Source organism: Arvicanthis niloticus, chromosome 6 (assembly GCF_011762505.2).
Source record: "Arvicanthis niloticus isolate mArvNil1 chromosome 6, mArvNil1.pat.X, whole genome shotgun sequence".
Lineage (NCBI taxonomy): Eukaryota > Metazoa > Chordata > Mammalia > Rodentia > Muridae > Arvicanthis > Arvicanthis niloticus.
In genome coordinates, this window is record NC_047663.1 from 85,357,225 (window position 1) to 85,375,822 (window position 18,598).

The window sequence follows — 18,598 nt, forward strand, 5'->3', positions numbered from 1 at the left end:
TGTGAAGAAAGTGAGCATGAGAATCAGTGAGCATCATCATCCTTGTATATACAACACCCCATATCCTTCTGCTGAGGCCCATGGGCTCCTGGGAAAACTAGGGGTCCTCAGAAGGCACTCAGTCAGGCTCAGAATGACAGGGAAGGTCCTATCGCCATGTGCTGCCAGACTTGAAGTGTTAGTATGCAGCAGATCACGCTCTGAAGTCGGAAGGCCTTTAAAATTCCCAATTGAAACCTCTAACCCCACTAGGCAGGAGCATAATTTATGACTCGATTCAGAGCAGTAAGCATGTGTCCTGTTAATTATAGCATTACGTCAGTTGTGTAGGAAGCCTCATCACAGGGCTACAGCAGTTTACAAAGGTGTACAGCCAGCATTAAAAAAAAATTTTTTTTTTGGAAAGGGGTAGGAAAAATTGGAGAGCCCCAGATCTTAGCTCTATCTGTGCCCCATAGTCAATGTTAAGTTACTAGGTGATAGATACATCAATAAAGAGAAGAGAAACTCTCAGCATAGGACTCTCCGGGTGGGAACCAAAGAGTCAGGTGAAGTCCATGAAGGCTTCCTGGAGGAGGAAATCCCTGTGTTGATCTTTAAAATGAATCGCTGTTCTTGTTGTTAGAGCATGGAGAGAGGGAGGGAAGAGAAGTCTACAGGAGACAGTGCAGACAAGTGAAGCAAGATAAAGATGGAGGGCAATTTTGAATGACACTGTAGGACATGGGCTGTGTAAGCAGGAGAAAATCAAGGAGGGGGAATCCCATGTGCAATGCCCATGGGAGTTAGGCAGGCAATGTGAGGTAACTGGGTGAGGTGACCGGTTGTCCTGGTGTGACCAGGACTGAGTGGGCTTTCTGGAACATAGGGCTTGCGGCATGGAAACCCGACAGTTTCATGCCTTCTTTGATGGGTTGAGCCCTCTGACTAGAAGATTTAACCACCTGGAAGGCTATGATGCCCTTACACCTCTACAGGATAGAACTCACAGGGCTGTGGGAACGTAGCCCAATATTATCAACCCTAATGAGGCCAAGGGGAAACAGAAACATGAGGATCGTATACAATCTCTTCTGGTCTGCACATGCTGGCCTTACGGTCAAATGTCTTTAGAAAGTGGGGTCAGCCAAACGAAACCTTTCTGTGGGCTGTGGGCTGTGGCCTACCCGTCTGCCCCTGCCCCATGCCTCTCAGATGTACTTTAAGATGACTGCCATTTTGTAGACGGAAGTTAGTGGTCATCTATTTGGTTTTTAATTTGATGTTCTCCACATCAGATTCAGATGCTGAGCCCGGGGCGTAATCGATCAAGCAGGAGGCACAGTGGTGGCAGGGACACCTATTTAGTTTTTCAAAGGTGAAATTAGTATTCAACGGTGGCATGCTCTTCCCTACGCCTGGAAAATCTATGTAGTGAGGAAGGGAAGTAAGACATATTTCTAATATGAGTCTTAATTGTGGTTAACTTCACTTGGTAACAAAACACTCTCGTGACTGATATCAGACTTGGGGTACCGGAAGTCATTTTATTTGTGGGAGTTTGTGGGTCAGGGAACTGTTGCTTGGAGGGGGAGGGGCACATAGTCAGTGTAACTGTGTGCTCACACAATTGGCTTGGAATCTCAGCTATGCCGATTTCAAAGGCTGTGTGATGCTTGAGAAAGAACCTAGCCTTTCTGGCCTCTGTCACCTCTAACTGTGTTACAGAGATGTTTTCAGGACAGTGTCCAGAAACACCCACCCCCTTACCTCTCTAACTCCAAGTTTTAACTTCGATTAGACTTCCGACCGGGATTTTTCGAAGCCTGCTGGGGCAAGAGAGTCAGCAGGGGATTTACAGAACCAATCAGCCTAGACGACTCTGACATCTTTTTCCCTTTTTCTTTTCTAGATGGAATTAGTAGATAGCCTGCTTTAGTAATGTTCATCTGATATCTGGGCACTACCAGGCCAGCTCTCTCAATGGCATTTTTCATCGTGTGTCACTTGCCTTTTCTTTAATTGAGTGTGGCCTGGAGCACAGCAATGGGCACTGGGATCAGGAAGGAAGCTACCAACACAGGTCTGGACCTTCTGCTCCAAGGCAGAGGGTGGGGCAGGACAGGGGGTATTTTGCATCCGTGCCAAGCTGCAGTGTCACCTTTATTAATGGCGACAGGAGTAGGAGTCTGCAGATGGCTAAACTAACACTGACTATAAAGAAGAGAGATCACAGGGCTCTACTGCCTTGCTGAAAGACGTGGAAGTGGGACAAACAAGACTGAAAAGGGGAGAGAGGAGAAGAGCCCGAAAAGGAGGTGCGTTAGCATGACATCATCGAAAACTTGCAAAGCAGTGAATGAGTGGATTAAGAATCATTCCCAGAGCGGCGAGGCCGGTGTCAGGAACAGAGTCTGCCAGTGAGGAGGTACAGCCCAACAGAAAGGTTTGGTTTGGTTGGCAGAACTGTGTCCATGCCAGGGTCAGCCAGCATGGCAGGCTCAGGAATGAACATTTATCCCCCTCCAGTCCCCTCCTGCCTGAGCCTGGACGTGTGCAGGCACGTTGCATCCAAAAGGGTTTTACAGGCACTCATTACTGCTAACCCTTGGACTCAGCCTTTCAGTCACCCCCCCTCCCCCAACCCCCAGTTCAGCTTCATTGGGGTGTTTTCATCACTGGGATGAGCCTCATGATCCTGCCACTGTTAACAGATGAAATAGCATTCCCTCTATAGAAACGAGGAGCAAAGACTTTGAGTGGCTTTCTTTACCTTGTCAGCAGAGCTGGCCTGGAGGCAACAGTCGGCAGGTGCCAGCATGTCATCCCATTACCTACAGATTGAGTTTTGTCGCTCAGAGCCTGCCACATCTTTCATGATCTCCCCCTGTGAACTTCTGCGGTACCAAAACCCCTTGCTCATTCCTACCTCTGCCTCTGTCCTCATTCTGTTCCATTCTGTCTAAAAGTGGGACAGCGATTTCTCAGGGTTTGTACTATCAACTCCCTTCACCAGCCTCTGGCAGACATCACTAATCGATCACCACAGTCTTTCCTGCTGAGCTAAGACTTGGCCTTAAAATCACTCCCGACACAATTCTCTAGGCAGTCGCTACCAATCAATTAAATTAATCAAATTACAAGACGAAAAGTATTTTCTGTTATATATCTAAGATGTCATTTCTGATCCTTAGTTGAATCTCTCTCAACCTCGTCATCCCTCAAATCTACATTCTCTTTGAAAGTTCCTTTGAATATGTCTAACCCACTCTGTCACCACTTAAAAAAGCCCAGAGCAAACATTACCTATAGCACACATTGCACACTTGCTTTACCGCATCAGGATGCACGGGCCTTTGCCTGCATAGACCATGGACTCTTAACTGTGGTGTTAGTGACATCTTGGGCTGGATCACTCTTTGCTTTGTTCTATGTCCTCTATTGCAGGGAGTTTAATCAGCACTAGCTTTTGCCCAGGAGGCACCAGGAGCAACCCCATTTCTCGCTTGCAATGCTACTGTAGAAAGAGGCATTGCCTAAGAAGTGAAAGCTTGAAGTTTAAAGTAAGATGCAAGAGATGGTCTTTAGGCTTCTACAGTCCTCAGGAAGCATGGCAGGGCTGGGGGTGGGGTAACTGAGGGAACTCTTTTGTCTACAATGTAGTCTTCTCCACAGAAAAACTCTGGCCTGGCCTGACCCAGCTGCCTATGAACATATCTATCTGCCTGCCTGTCTGTCCCTTTAATCATGGGGCTTTGCAGGGAGACACCATGTAAACCTCCATCCTCAGTGCAGATCCATGGGGAGGTTTAAATCACCTGCTAGCAGCAACTGGAAGCAAACTGGGACAGGTCAACATGCGGTTCCTGGGCTACCAGGAAGGAACTGAGGCTGCACATTCGGAGAGGAATGGTAGGAATCTTTTTAGAAGATCTTTTCTCTGAAGCTTCTGACCATTCTCCCCTCAGTCCTAGAGCTGCCATCCATAACCACATTCACAAAGAGAAAACAAAAGTTTTAAAGAGGTAAAGCATCTTGTCCAAAGTTCCAGAACACATCAAAGAAAGCCGGGCCTCTGGCCCAGGACACTTGCCCCAGCAATGCTATTGGTTTGGGACAACAGATGTTTTCTAATTTGTGGCATTGATGTTAAACAGGGAATCTCTCCCTACAGGAAGAACCCAAAGCAGTACAGGTAATGGAGAGGTGTCTCCTTGGGACTTACAGTCATGAGAGTCTTAAAGTGGTGTAGCATTGTTACAGAGCAGTCAGGTTGTCTGTGTTTTCTGTTATGGTTGGTCTGCCTATATCTTCACCCATGCAACCTTACATAAGTGCATGAGGGTATTTGTCTCTCCCTTTCTCCCTCCTTCCGTTCCTGTGGGAGCACTGAACATACCTTGAATGATGTTTTCTAACATTCAGGAGTTGTCTGACAGTAGCGCTAAGATTAAATACACCATTGTTTTTGCTTCATTGAGTTTCGAGGCATTGCTTAAGTTTAATTACAATAACCTATGATTTCAAGTGTTTTTTTTTCCTTAAGAAAAGAGAACAAAGGTATTTCTGGTCTAAAAAAGTTCTGGCCCTTGATTTCCTCATCTGTAATGTTCAAACAGTATTATCAACATCTACTAGACGGTGATGTCCTAGTATGCTTTTCTATAGCTGTGACAGAGCACTGTCACACCAACTCGGGGATAAAAGGGCTTATTTACACTACAGCTTGTAATGCATCATGGGAAACCCAGGCAGGAACCCGGAGACCACAGATGAAATGGCTACCATGGAGAAACATGTTACTGGCTTGCTTCTAGGCTCAAGTTCAGTTATCTCTCTTATAAAGCCCAGACTCGTCTCCCAGGGATGGCACAACCCTTTATAAACTGGGTCCTCCTACATTAATTACCAATCATGAAAATACTACCAAAGATGTGCCCATAGGCCGGTGGATGGAGGCAGTTCTTCAACGGAGGCTCCCTCTTTCCCGTTGTGTCATGCTAACAGCCAATACGAACCACTACGGTGGGTAAAAGAGGAAAAGCATTTTCAACAGTTGATCTATAGTAAACACACAAATGGCTGTTGTGACCATTGACATATTCCTCTGCTGTACCTGACATATAAGTGTCTGACAATGGTTTGTCTTCCTTCTAACTCTTCTCTTTCCTTGCTGTGACTCTGTGAATGGTCTGCACAGATGCAGAAATACAGAACTTAGCACGGTTGTCTGGCATACTGTCTGTTACATGGCAGTTGTTATTATTGTCTTTTAGTCCACAGCTCCCTGTCTGTCTCAGATTTCATAACCTTTCGTAATCCCTTTTTCTACAGAGGAAGTTTCTTCCAATCATTTAACCTAGACGCACACGTTTGCAGGAGCAGGTAGAATACTTCTTAGGATATGCACCTCAAACTCCAAGCCCTGTTAGTGTTTCTGGTTTCATTTGGAGTGGGATGGGTGAGTATGAGCTGAGGGATATACCCTATTATTGAGAACCTTCCAATACAGATTTTCTTAGGAAGTGTAGCATGAAGCTTGGAAAGCCCATCACTGCTGTGGACAGTGAGAAGAATGCTTTATTTCTGAAGTTGTTCTTTTCCCAATCAGATTGGGATATTATTGGGAAAAAATATCCCATTGAATAATAGTCCCTTTCCCAGCATTGGCCTCTCAGGTAGGTCCCCAGAGTCAGATGGTTTTAATTGGGGACTGGGAGCAGCCAGGAGTAGATTCTGTTTGCTCAGCACCGAACAGCAGGGAACTGAGCATACCAAGTCTGAAGAAAACTGAAATTGATGTCAAAGTGGACTCCATGTGTGCTCCCCCAGGAGGGCCAGACCGTGCTACAAAATAATCATTTAGCAAGAAACACATACTAAGGAGTGACAGCACCACCAGGAACCAGAAGGGCCAGCACTTAAGGCATCATTTACATGTTCTACCAACCCCATGACCCTGGAAATAGCACTAGTGTGGCTTCTTGGAGATAGGCTGGCATGTAAGACATGGACACTTCTTTACAGAGTGGATCTTGTGGCAGATAGCAAGCTTCTTTAAACTTAGACTGAGAGCATCCATTGCACTAAGAAGAAAACCCAGACTCCAGGCCCTGAGCCCCATGTGCCCTTGGGAGTTGGCTCCTGCCTGTCTTCCTGATCTCACCTTGTACTTTACCCTCCCTCGGTCATAGCTTCTGGCCATACTGGCTTCTGCTCCATCTCTGATGTTCTCAGCCTACCCCTCAATGTCTTTGATTCTGTCCCTCACTTGGCCCATGATGCCCTTCCAGGTACTTACATAGCCATTCTCATCACTCAGATGTTAGCTCCCAGAATCCACTACTGTCTACTCAGTTCAAAACAAGTACCTTACATTCTGTCCTCGTCCATTGCCTTCTCCTATTTCCTTAGTAGCGCAAACTGCTGTCTGCAATTGTTTTTATGTGCTAGCTTGTTATCTGTTTCTAGCCCCACTCATCTGGAAAGTGTCTAAAGAATGCCTTTGATAATCATCACAACTATAGCCCCAGCACCTAGAACCATGCCCAGCACACAGTAGGTGCTCATACTATGGGTGCTCCCACAGTAGATGTTCAAGAATTACTTATTGAATCAAGAAATGTGTAAAAGGGTTACTTCACTGGAACTTGACAGAATATCAGAAATAGAACAAAAATACTTAGGTTTCTGGCCTCTGCTAAATCAAAGGTATAATACCCAATTAAAATTTCAGTTTATGGAGAAGGGTCCCCATAACATTCTTTTAGAGATAGAGAATGCAGTAATAAATACAATCTTTATTAATATTTATCAAACTTATGCAATATTCAGGTTCAATTCTAGAGCCTACCAATACAGCAGCAAATAAAGTGACAGGGTTCTCTGCTGAGTAGAGGCTATACAGAAGGTGTGGTATAAAAATACTGTCCTCGAAAATACAGTCTTGGGAACCTAAAAGGCCCTGCTTTTATTTTCTTCAACACCACAAACTAAATGTCTGACTAGTCAAACTATTTGGCTTTGTGCCTCTCATGTTTTTCATCTAAAAAATGGGCACAGGGCTTAGCTCCTTGTATAAGCTGAGAAGTCTCAGGGAGATGATGAAGAAGGCATGAGCGAATGAATGAATGAATGAATGAATGAATGAAATTAATAATAGAATCTACCATCCCCCTACTTTTCCTTGCCACAAAACACCCTACTGTTCTCCTTGGAAGATTTAAAGTGATCTCACAGACAGGCCCAAACTCCAGCTATGATCAGAGGTGTTTGTTGTAAGCGAAAAGTGTGTGAGGAATACAGGCTCTTCTGGCCTTGCTCCTAAGCAGCCTTCTCAGGCCGCCTCACTGGTCCTTCAGTGAGGACTGTTCCCTAAGGACACACTGCCTGCAAGTCTAGCCGTGGTTTATCCAAATATTTGAGCTGTCATTGATGCCCACAATGTCTGGCAGAGGTGCATGGTACTAGCTCTTTTGGAGCAACCATGCACAGCTGAGCCATGTTAGGATGCACACAGAGGCACAGCATCCAGGCAGCACCACTCGGCTTGCTCATGGTGTTCTGTTTTTGACAGGGAACAGATCACACAAACCTCCTTGATGTGTGTTCATTTCTCCAAGAAGGGATGGAACCGGCTTCACCTACCACACGGCAGGACCCCTGGGTAGCTAAGGAGCATCAGGACACACAGGCAGGCACCTCCCAAGGCCAGACAGCTGAGGGATTTACATTTTCCATAAAAGTAGTGGGTAGCACATGCTTTTGAACAATTTGAACACCAAAGTCACTTTTCCTACCTTCCAGAGACTGTCTTCGAGTCAAAGAAATCCCCCAGAATGCTTTGCTCCCAGAGGTACACACTCAGTGAGCAGCTGAACTTGAGACACGATAACCAAAGGCTGCTCAGAGTTGAAGGCCATAAAGGCACTGTGGCCAAGCTGCAATGGGGAACAGTTGAATTGGTTCACAGACAGTCACTGGTAGACAGTTACCATTTCCTCTGTGCTGGGAATTTTACTTGGTTAATCTACGCAGTTTTCTGGACCATAGCCAGTAGCATGACAATAATAATAATAAAAAATAAGTATAGTAATAATAATAGCTAGTACTTACTGAAGGCTCTATACGTTCAAGGCTTTCTATATAAATTAATTCAATCTTTTATTCTCCATATAAAATAAAGAGTTTTTTTTTCTTTTATTATCTTCTTTGACACATTAAGCAAGCAAGCCACACAAGATCCTGCTCAAGGTCACAGACACGTGGCTAGGATTGGAACCTTGGCTACCTGGCTTTAGGACCCCCCCTCCACACCCACCCCCTTATGGCTCTGTATCCAGCAAGCATTAGATATGAGCTCCTGGGAGCACAGCCTTAGCCACCCTGCTGTACCCCGCTGATGCCTAGCACTGTAGCCAGACTTGGCATTGTTATAAGAGAACACACTTGACACCTCAGCTTCCCTAAAGACTTTTCCAAATTACAACTCCCAGAGGCCTGACGAAGCTCTGAGATGAATGGATTTCAGAGCCCTTGCTTTTCCTGACACCACAGCCTCCCACCTCCAATCAGTCCTGGATCCACCATACAGGCAGCACTAGTTTAATCCAAGAATAAAATCAGTTACATAAGCACATAGCAGACATGGGGGTGAGCGGAGGAACAGCCCGGGAGCAGCATTCGGCCACTCTGTCTCCAAAGTATAGCCCGTCCTCAGAACTTTTCATCTCCCCGTGAGCCTCCTCCCTCCGCACGCAAACTTTCCTTCATCTCCTCTCCTTAGTGCTTTCTATATTGTATTTTATTTTGGTCGTGCGCATTATCTGAAGTTACCATAGCAACGCGTCACCAGCTGCTATCTCATAGTAATGTTGGCATTTAGGTAGCAAGCTCCTGGAGTTGACTGTTTCCTTCCCTCTGTGTTCTTACCTCTCCCACCAATCTCAAGTGATTAAGGGGTGCCTCCCAGCAGACAAAGCCCCCTCCTCAATTTTGTTCTCCAAAGCAGAGCAAATAATTTCTTTGCCTTCTTTGCCCCGGTTTACTCCAGCACTACAAGAGTCCTGACTCTGTGTGTGTGTGTGTGTGTGTGTGTGTGTGTGTGTGTGTGTATGTACCTACCTGCATTTGTTATGTTTGCATTATAGGTTGCTAAATAAGAATGGTTAAATTGAATGTTGTATGCAAAACTATTAGTATTTCCAATAATAATATGATATGGACATGGCTTATAAATACAAAAGGGGCAGGGTAATGATTTGGGGAGAGTTCCTACCAGAACTGAAGTCATCTGCTATGTTGCTCACCCACTATCAGTTTTCTCTCTTATTTTCTTGCCAGCACATAGTAAAGAGACCCTGACTGGTTTTCCCCAACGCTTCAGTTCTCTCCCAGATGTGCAAGACCTCTGAGTGTAGTGATGAACTGGATTAATTAAAAGAATTGATTGTCTTGGATAACTAAAGAGAGTCCTATGCGGCAAATATGCCCCTCCGCTCTAGCGCTAAGTAGCCCCTCATCAGCCAAGAGCCTGCGACGATTGCACTTATTTTTACACGTTTGACCTAGTTTCAAACTGTGTCTCCTCATGCTGTGATTCATTAGCCACATTTTAAACCACCCGATTAGAGCGAGGTGACTCTGCCTGGTTTGCGCCAGAGTCTCAGATTCAATTTCTCTCTGGGAATTTAATATGCAAGTCCCACTGGTCCTCTGCTTTAAGAAGCAATTTCCTATCCAGGCACCTGGCGTGCTGCTTTGGTATGGATGAGTGGCTGCCTCATGCCTTGGTAGTAAATATATGTCGATTATAGAATTTCTGCCAGGAATAAAAAGAAGAGAGTTCTAATTGGCTCAGATTACAGGGGATCCCCCAACTCCCCAAGAACCCCATGCAATACTAAGGCTTTTCTAGGTCGTTGGAGGGGATGGGAGTTTGAACTTTTAATGATATAAAGTTTGAGCAGCTGTTGACCTTAGGGCTGTGTTGGTTGCCAGGGAAAATAGTCTGATTGTCACCTCTACCCCCATCCCCCACCCCCAATTTCTCTAAGCATTTTAGACATGGCAGGTATGAAAGTCTAGCCTCAAACTTGTGAAAACAGGAGAGGGCCAAGACACAATTGCCATTTTGAAGACAATCTTGAAAAGGACTAGCCTTTCAAGGGAAGCACAACATGATTCCATTATTCCTTCTCATTGCATGAGAAAGCGTGAATGACCATTCAATTCAAATGACAGAGAAGAGCCTTTAATGAACCTACTGCCTGTGGCTCGCTCCACTTCAGGGTGTCTATCTGTTAGTCACATCTGTGTGATCACCTAAGGATCGATACCAAAGTGAGCTAGGCACCACGGTAGAAAATCAGGACGCTTCCGGTTCTGAGATAAAGCAGTCAATTTTTGATTAACAGGCAAATGCAAGTGACTTGTCTAAACTTCCATGACAGTGCATGCAAATCCTAGTGAAAGGCACCCAACTGGGCTTTTCTATGCGCTGATCAGGACAAAGAAACTAACAAGCTGGTAAAAGTGATTTTGATTGATCTGTGAACTCTTAACACACTGGCTGACTCCTAATAAAACAATAATGGTTAATTTCATAAAATGGTCAAGCTCTCTAATGAAGGATAAAAAAAATCCCCTCTTTTTTTTCATTATTTAAAGAAAGAAAGAAAGAAAGAAAGACATAGAAGTTTCCGTAAACAAACCCTAAGGGAAGGAACGCAGCCTGTTTGAGGTCATCTCAAGCAACTTGAGCTCCTCCGAGGTTCACTCTTTCCATTCCTCCTCTTCCAATTCAAATCAAGCCACTGGGAATTAACAAGCCTTGCGGATCGAGGCATTTGGGGCAGCCTGCAGTTCTGACAATGGTGGATTTTCACCACGCACACCCACACAAGCTCACAGTCTCAGCAGTCATTTAAGCCAAAGATTTAAAGTAAACTGTTGTCCGAGAGAGAACAGCATTTTTTCCCCTACAAGATCATCGACTAGAAAAAGAAAAGACCAAAAAAAAAAAAAAAAAAAAAAAAAAAAAAAAAAAAAATCAAACCTTCCCATATCTCTTACCTCCAAGCAGTGGAATTACCTGCAGAGGATGCCGCCCCCTTTCTTGTACAACGAGCCAGCCTTTGACCAGAAGCAAGATAACTCCAAACGAAGGAAAAATAAGCCCTTTATATTGTAATTTTCACTGTTTATATGCAAGAAGTGTAGTGGGTCTGCTCACGTAGGAATAAATAAAAAGCCGAACAAACTGCACAGCAGCTACTGTGTGAAAAGAAAAGCCCCCTAGTGGCCACTGGATGAATTCTTTAAGGAAGAGAGAGAAGAGACAGAGACAGGAGGGAGCTGAGGAAGCACAGGTACACACACGTACACACACACACACACACACACACACACACACACCTACCTTTATCCCTTCAAACTCTAGAATCTTCCTTCCCTACATTTAGCCTAGCCAGAGGTATAAAATACATCTCTTGATTTCAGTGGGACCTTGTTAAGTTAGCCAGGATGCAGCTGTTTCAGCCTGGTTTGAAAGAGTTCAGTAATTCCACAAACTCACTGCTACCTCCCCCTGGAGGTCTAGCCAGGAAATAACAAGCAGGTGGAACCCCCAAGGCTTTAGATTCCTACATGCAAAGTGGCTAGAGCTCCTGAAAGTCTAAGCTTGGTGCTTTTGGCCAGATATCCATGTTCCCTAAACACGGTGTGGGGTTAGTGGTAACCAGCTTTTGTGCAGGTGACCTGCTTAGTCATAGAGTTTCTTCTTTTAAAAGGCCACTCAGCTGTTCCAAAATTATCAATAATACTTTTAAGTGAGGACCCTACATCTTCCCCTTATTCTGTTCTATAGCGGGCCCTGCTGACTGGGATGGCATTGGCACCCCTAACTTTCTAATTGAAAAGCCCCAGGAAACAAATGAGAGCCTGTACCTATGTGAGCTACTTTGGCAAACGAGAGTGTGTGGCACAAGAGACCTACCAAGGAATGCAGAAGGTCCTTCCTAGGGGTCGTTAGCAGTGTCCATCACTAGAGCAGACCTACAGGCTGGCTCACATACAGATTACGTATGTGCATGCATACTCAATATTTTTAACAACATGATAATTTTTAAACAAAGGCCACAGTCTGTGATACGCACACATACACATAAACACAGAGACAGACAGACAGACAGACAGACAGATACACACACACACACACACACACACACACAAACTCATGTATCACACACCTTTATCTTTCAAACGTGAAACTTCCAAGCCTATCTTCAGCAGTGCAGGTCCTCGGACACTCCCTGCATCTCACCACTATCCAAGCAACCTTCCAAAAAAAACCCGTCTATGCTGGGCCACTGTGAGACCTCTTCTGGCCATGATGGTAGCCCCTCTGGGATCTTACAGGAAACAGTTGAGAATATCATCTCAGCCCTGCTTGGTTAGTGGCCAGTGCTTTCTTTACCAGCTTCCAGATTATGTCCCCTCAAGTGCTGCTTCTATATGCCAGTGTGCCCCAGCACAGACACTTAATACACTAGGAGGGAGAACACAGGAGAGTCTGAGTAATGCCTCTGATCCATGCCTGACTATAACTCATGCTTCTCTGCTCCCAGGTTTCCTTCAAGACCCACCACCTCCTCGGGTCTTTTACCTTGATTTCCCTCTTGTTTGAGTCCTTTCCTCATGGACATTAATCATGCTTTCCCAACTAAATAATAAACTTAAAAGGAACAAAGGTTGTCTCTCCGCGCCTCCTTTATCTTCTTTATCCCTAACAAATGCCAGTCCTGGTAGGTGTTAGGTTCTCTCATGGCTGATTGATTCATGGTGATCCAGTAACTGATCTCTCTGCAGAGACTTGCAATGCGCTTAACGGTGCTGGTGGAGCCGTTGATCTTTCCAGGAATTCCTCTGGGAGTGGATATGGGCACAGATAAGACTGTGGGGATTCACACAGACAAAATTATTTACCAGAAAATGAAACCGACTGCCCCCAGAGGATCTTGGCTGACATAGGCGGAGTCTCCCAACATCCACAGGGTGCTGTTCCCAAGGTGTGCAAACAGCGCAGAGGTGGGATGAGGCGGTGGGTCTACTCTTAGTTTTGTATCTGAAGCTCTTAGTGCAGCTACAGACACATAATGGGTGTTTAATGAATGCTTTTTAAATGAATTAGCGGTAAGGACATTTCCTCTTAGGAAGTTGTTTTACATGCCAGTAAGAGGAGATGCCTCTCTGCTTGCTGGGTGGCCCGTTATCAGTGCCTGGGGTGGCTGTATGTTTTCAAGTTTGATGTCAAGGAGATGGAAAGGACAAATTTCAGCGCCATTATATTTCTCATTATGTTTTGTAGAGTCACTTTGTGGCATGTATGACGGCCATCTTAGACCAGATGGGCGACCAACACTATTCCTTTTATATTGAGACCTTCCAGACCAGCTCAGACCTTGTGGTAAGTCTGCAGGACATGGCAGGGGGTTGGGGGGGGGGCAAGAAATGGAGAAGAGGGGAATGGCATACCAAACTCTTCTTCTCATGAGTTTGGGGCAAGAAGGCCCCCTACAGGTATCAAGTATGTGTGTTGCAGATTATGACATACACATCTGATTCTGTTTCTTGTATAACTCCTTTCTAGAATATATCTCCAGTCAATTACAGTGCATGCTGTGGCCCCCACATCTAGATTCCCATCAGCAAGCAAACATTTGCTGATTAATCACGAGTGCTTTGGAGCTCAAGAACATGAGTGTCAGAGCCCTAATATTTTAGATTGGAATCTTAGATTAGCCACTATGTGACCACAGGCAAGCTAACTTATCTTAAGTCTCAGTTTGTTGTTGTTGGTTTTCCAATCTGTGAACTAGGGATGGCACTATCTGTGGCACAGGCTTTGAATCCTAGGTATAACAGTAACCAAGGCAGCCGTCACTATGCTGGAGCAAGTATACAGAGAGAGCTGGTTCCTGAGCCCAGCTCACCTCTTAGGAGTCATCTGCTACACCCGCCACCATCACCAACGGGGAGTCACAAGCTTGGTTCCTTGACAAGAGTTTACTACACAGTATGTGCTTGATCCTTGTGATAACCTTGTGAGGTAGACATTACCCCATTCTCCTGATGTGGAAACTGGGACCTTATACCACAGAGGTGATTTTTTTCCCTAGAAACAAAATTTGCTAGAAATAAGTCAATGCCATTTTCAGACTTTCACAATTTAGCTTAAAGCAGTGTTTTTGAAATGATATTCTGCATACCCCCTCACTACCCTACCATAAACACACATCACACCACTCATATACACAAACACACCACAGACACATATAAACCATGCCAGTCTCACATGCACACACAAGCATGCACACACACACCACACATGCACACCATACTATATATACACACTCTCATACACAATTGCACATACATTCACAGACACAATTGCACACATACACACACACAATTTTATATACTCCCAGCACACTGACACACACAATCGGACACACATTTATGCACACACATGTACACACACTAACAAGCACATACCACAACACACCACACATATACACCATACCACACACACTTACACATACCCATACACACAATTTCACACACACTCACGGCACCCTCACATACACAATTACACATACGCACACATACAATTGCACAATTCTCACACACACACAATTCAACACACATAATATATTCACACACACAATTACACATGCTCACACACAGACATTTGCACACACTCACACACACAATTGTACACACTCACAATTGCACACACTCACAGCACACCCACATACACAATTGCACACACACTCAGCACACTCACTGGCAAACAGGTACATACATATACACACACAAACATAAACACTGCTAATTTATCTTTATCTGTTTCATACATTGGGTTTTAGGTGAGATTTTTTTCTCTGAGCAGAGGCTGCAGTGAACATGACTTGACAAACACTGCTTAGGGAAACAACTGTGGGTTCACTCTGGGTTCGAAGCTTTACTCAAATCACCTGGGGGATTCGGCTTCATTACCTGCAGCTCAAGATGCTCTTGGTACCAATGGTTCTTGACTTTGCTGTCTGGATCTGTGCTGAATTTATTTTCTCTAAGGATAGAGATGAAGGTTAGTGTGCTGCAGAATTTGCTGGAGAATGTTTAAATCCACTCTGAACCTCTTTAAAAGAGAGTGAGACCTTTGTTACCTCCCTTCTTTATGAGTTTATTCGCACATGTGACATCTGGATTAGCTGTGTTTGTGCATTGCTAATTAGATGTTCATTTAAATAATAGTGTATTTGCTCAATGACCTGAGACTGTATCACATAGTGTGGATTATTTACCTCTAAAATACATATCTGGGAAGATGATTATGAAATCATCAGCAAATACATTTACTTCTTTATCCTTAACGACAGAGCCAATAGTGCTTTATTTGCAGAGACCATTTTTAGTCATTGTTCATATCCCTCTTGTACCTGTAAGGCAGAATCTTGGTAGCTAACTTATAAATATCCATTTCTAACTCGTTGTGATGACTTTGAATTCCTTAGCAAAATCCTGGGCCCCTTCCCAGTCCTAACCCTCTAAAGGAAAATAAAGAAGAGATTGATTAACCTCCACCAGTATCTAGACACGTGAAGTCTGTCCCTGAGACTTGGGGTGACAGGTGTGTTTGGCACTTTTATAGGACTTCTTGATGGAGACATTCATCATGTTCAAGGACCTCATTGGGAAGAATGTGTATCCTGGGGACTGGATGGCTATGAGCATGGTCCAGAACAGGTAAGCCACCAAGTGCTTCCAGAATACTACCTCCTGGGGACTGGATGGCTATGAGCATGGTCCAGAACAGGTAAGCTGCACAGTGCTTCCAGAATACGGCCTCCTATGTTCACTATTTATTTTAAAGAACACTAGCTATAGAAGGGAGAGAAGAGATTAGAATATCAACAGGCCTTTCCTTTCTTTGCTCCAACACAAAGAAGAAAGAGTTTACCAATCTTGAAGCTTCTCTAAATAGCTCACACTGTCTCTGGTTTTTAAGTTACAGTTAAAATGTGATACTCTGTCTACGACAGGAGAGTTTAGGGAAGTGTTATACAATTATGTTGTTCTAAAGTTCATTTAGGATAAGAAAATGTTTTCTGGGTCATATATTAGGTAAGTGCCCAAAGCACTGGGTGAAATCTTTAAAGGTTTCCACATTACGGGGAGGGGGGGCGGAGTGCTTTCAATATGCAAATATGAAAAAGATAAAGATGAAGGTTTTCCACACTGAAAAAAGAGCAGGGAGCGTTTACAGATGAATCTGCCTTTGGGAAAGCGTAGGGCATTACCTATACATTTTTTTGTTTATTTATGTAGTCCCTAATCATGTCTCACACAATACCAGTGTCACCCAAGAATAAGTCAGACCCCACACGAGCAATCACAACCTGAGATAAATAGTTACAAACGATTTCAAGTTTCACTATTGTGTCTCTAATTCCATCTTGGCAAGGTACACGCAAGTCCCACAACTCAGCCAGTCTAATAATCCCTTCCTCTGCTCCACCGTTCCCCAGTGTGTTTGCACGCTGTGCTTACCCTGGTCTGTCTCAGAATCTTGTTAAGTCCCACCCACGTCCTCGATTGAGCAAGGCTTTCTCTGCCCCTTCTTTCCTTTTTCTTCCCCTTTCCTATGGCTACTCATATTTATTTCAGGTCTGTAGCATAGAGAGTCCTTTATCTCAAATGGGTTTCTCGTTTTATCTCCCTGTCCCTACCACCTCTGTTCTTCATTACACAGGCCAAGTATTGGCTGACAAAGACAGAAATGTCCCCAGAGAGTGGTGGAAAAGAAAAACCAGAATATTCTTGAGTGAAAGGACTGGAGGAAAGACTATGCACATTTACATATTAATGATTTTGTCGTTGCATAAGGTCTGAGATCTGTGTCTTGCATGCTAAGAGCTCATTGCAATACCTGCTGATCTCTGGAAAATTGTTCTTCCAGTCCCTGAATGCCCAAGTGCCCATCATGTGGTAGACACCTGGCTATAGTACTCTTGGACTAGCTCTTTAGGACTGCAGGAAGGAAGGAGGAATCTGTCAAGGCAGAAGAAGGCATCTATCTATACATCTTTGCTTATTGAAGGAAGAGGGAGCTCTTTCCAGCTTCACAGTGTCAGGGAGCATTCCATCCTATCCTAGGCTCACTCTACCTGGTTCGCATCTCACATGCTGGCTTTGTAATGCCTAACAAGCTGGTGATAAGTCTCCTAGGCACACCGTGGATCAGGAGTAGACTCTTTCCTGGACTTGTGTCTTGCCACCTTTCTAAGCATGAGCCCTGTGGAGGAGTATAGACCCTCATACTTGGAAGGGCCCCATGCTTGGTTTAATGCTCATGTGCTACCATCTCTTGACTCATAATCATTTTTAGACAATGGGATCCCTGTTTTCATTTTGTACTTCTGTAGGTGCTCAGATGTCAGTGGTCAGCCATCTTGGATTGAGGTAGAAGCTATCTGCTACTCTGAACATGGCCCTTCACTGTATGCCAGAAGATAACCAGACAGTCTGTCAAGTTATATGAAGCATCAGGAGATAGTACAGGGTCATTTGCATCTGGGATATGTCCAACTTCTCCTGTTGTCTAATCTCAACATGCATATAAGCTGTGGCTCTGCCTGGATGCCTGTCTCCCTCTAAAAATTCTGCAACCTGTGACTCCCTCATGGCAGGAAAGTTTGTTTCCCATTCAGTTTCTGTCTGTATGCCCACTTAGCTGCTATCCTCATAGCCTGTGAGCAGTTCTTCACAGGACTAGTCAGTCTATACACAATGAACTTTTCAAGAGCAAACTCCGTGTGCAATTTGACTGTGTGTGTCTAGTCCTAGTACAGAGAGTGACATTCATGCATATGTATAGTGACTCTCTGTGCCCACAGGGAACTTCCTGACTGGGATTTTAAAGTAATCTGGGCTTTTGAAACTAGAAAATGTATGGATTCAGATAACTTGAAAAACTTAGAGTCTGGTTTCACGCTCAATCGAAGTGCCCAAATGAAGATGGAAGAAGTAGATGCCTCTCCCTCTGCCTTGTCTCTGTTGGCTTCATTCTCAAACAGATATTCCCTTTAGAGGGATGAAAGTACACTCTACAGGTTGCAAGTATGTCTATTTAATTTTATTATGCATATGGGTATTTTGCCTCCACGTGTGTCTGTGAGCCACTTGAGTACCTGATGCCTGTGGAAACCAGATGGGGGTATCAGATCCAGGGACAGTTGTGAGCTGCTGTGTGGGAGCTGAGACTGCAAGCAGAGTCCTCTGGAAGAGCAGCTAATACTCTGAAGAGCTGAGCCATCTCTATATCCTGCAAACATTTATTTTATTGAAAGAAAGAGGAAAAAGAAAAACCTTCGAGAAAAAAATCTGCAGAGAGAATTTTTTTTTTTTTTTTTTTTTTTTTCTTTCCAGTCAGTGCAGTGTAATTCCCAAGGCTAATCTTCAAAGTCTGGTTTGGGCTACATGTTCATCCATAAACCTCTGTGGCAGAAAAATGAAAGATATTTTTAAGTCAAGCTTTGATCTTAAGATCTGCCTTCTG

The 18,598-nt window shown here is 44.3% G+C and overlaps 2 protein-coding genes across 3 annotated transcripts in view; one reads left to right on the forward strand and one right to left on the reverse strand.

Annotated features, from left to right (window-relative positions):
- Positions 1-11,681, reverse strand: part of Insyn2b (inhibitory synaptic factor family member 2B) — a 112,612-nt gene extending 100,931 nt beyond the window's left edge. Inside the window, exon 1 of one of the 2 annotated variants that reach the window (XM_076937044.1) lies at positions 11,072-11,681. The gene's annotated coding sequence lies outside the window, so the exon portion shown is untranslated. Of the gene's footprint in view, positions 1-11,052 lie in introns of both variants that reach the window. The other variant, XM_034506658.2, reaches the window with a different exon arrangement.
- The window catches only part of Dock2 (dedicator of cytokinesis 2), a 409,472-nt gene that overhangs the window by 309,453 nt on the left and 81,421 nt on the right, over positions 1-18,598 (forward strand). The window contains exons 28-29 of the mRNA XM_034506657.2: positions 13,346-13,444; positions 15,692-15,786. Coding sequence (XP_034362548.1) covers positions 13,346-13,444; positions 15,692-15,786 — 194 coding nt within the window. The remainder of the gene's footprint in view (positions 1-13,345; positions 13,445-15,691; positions 15,787-18,598) is intronic.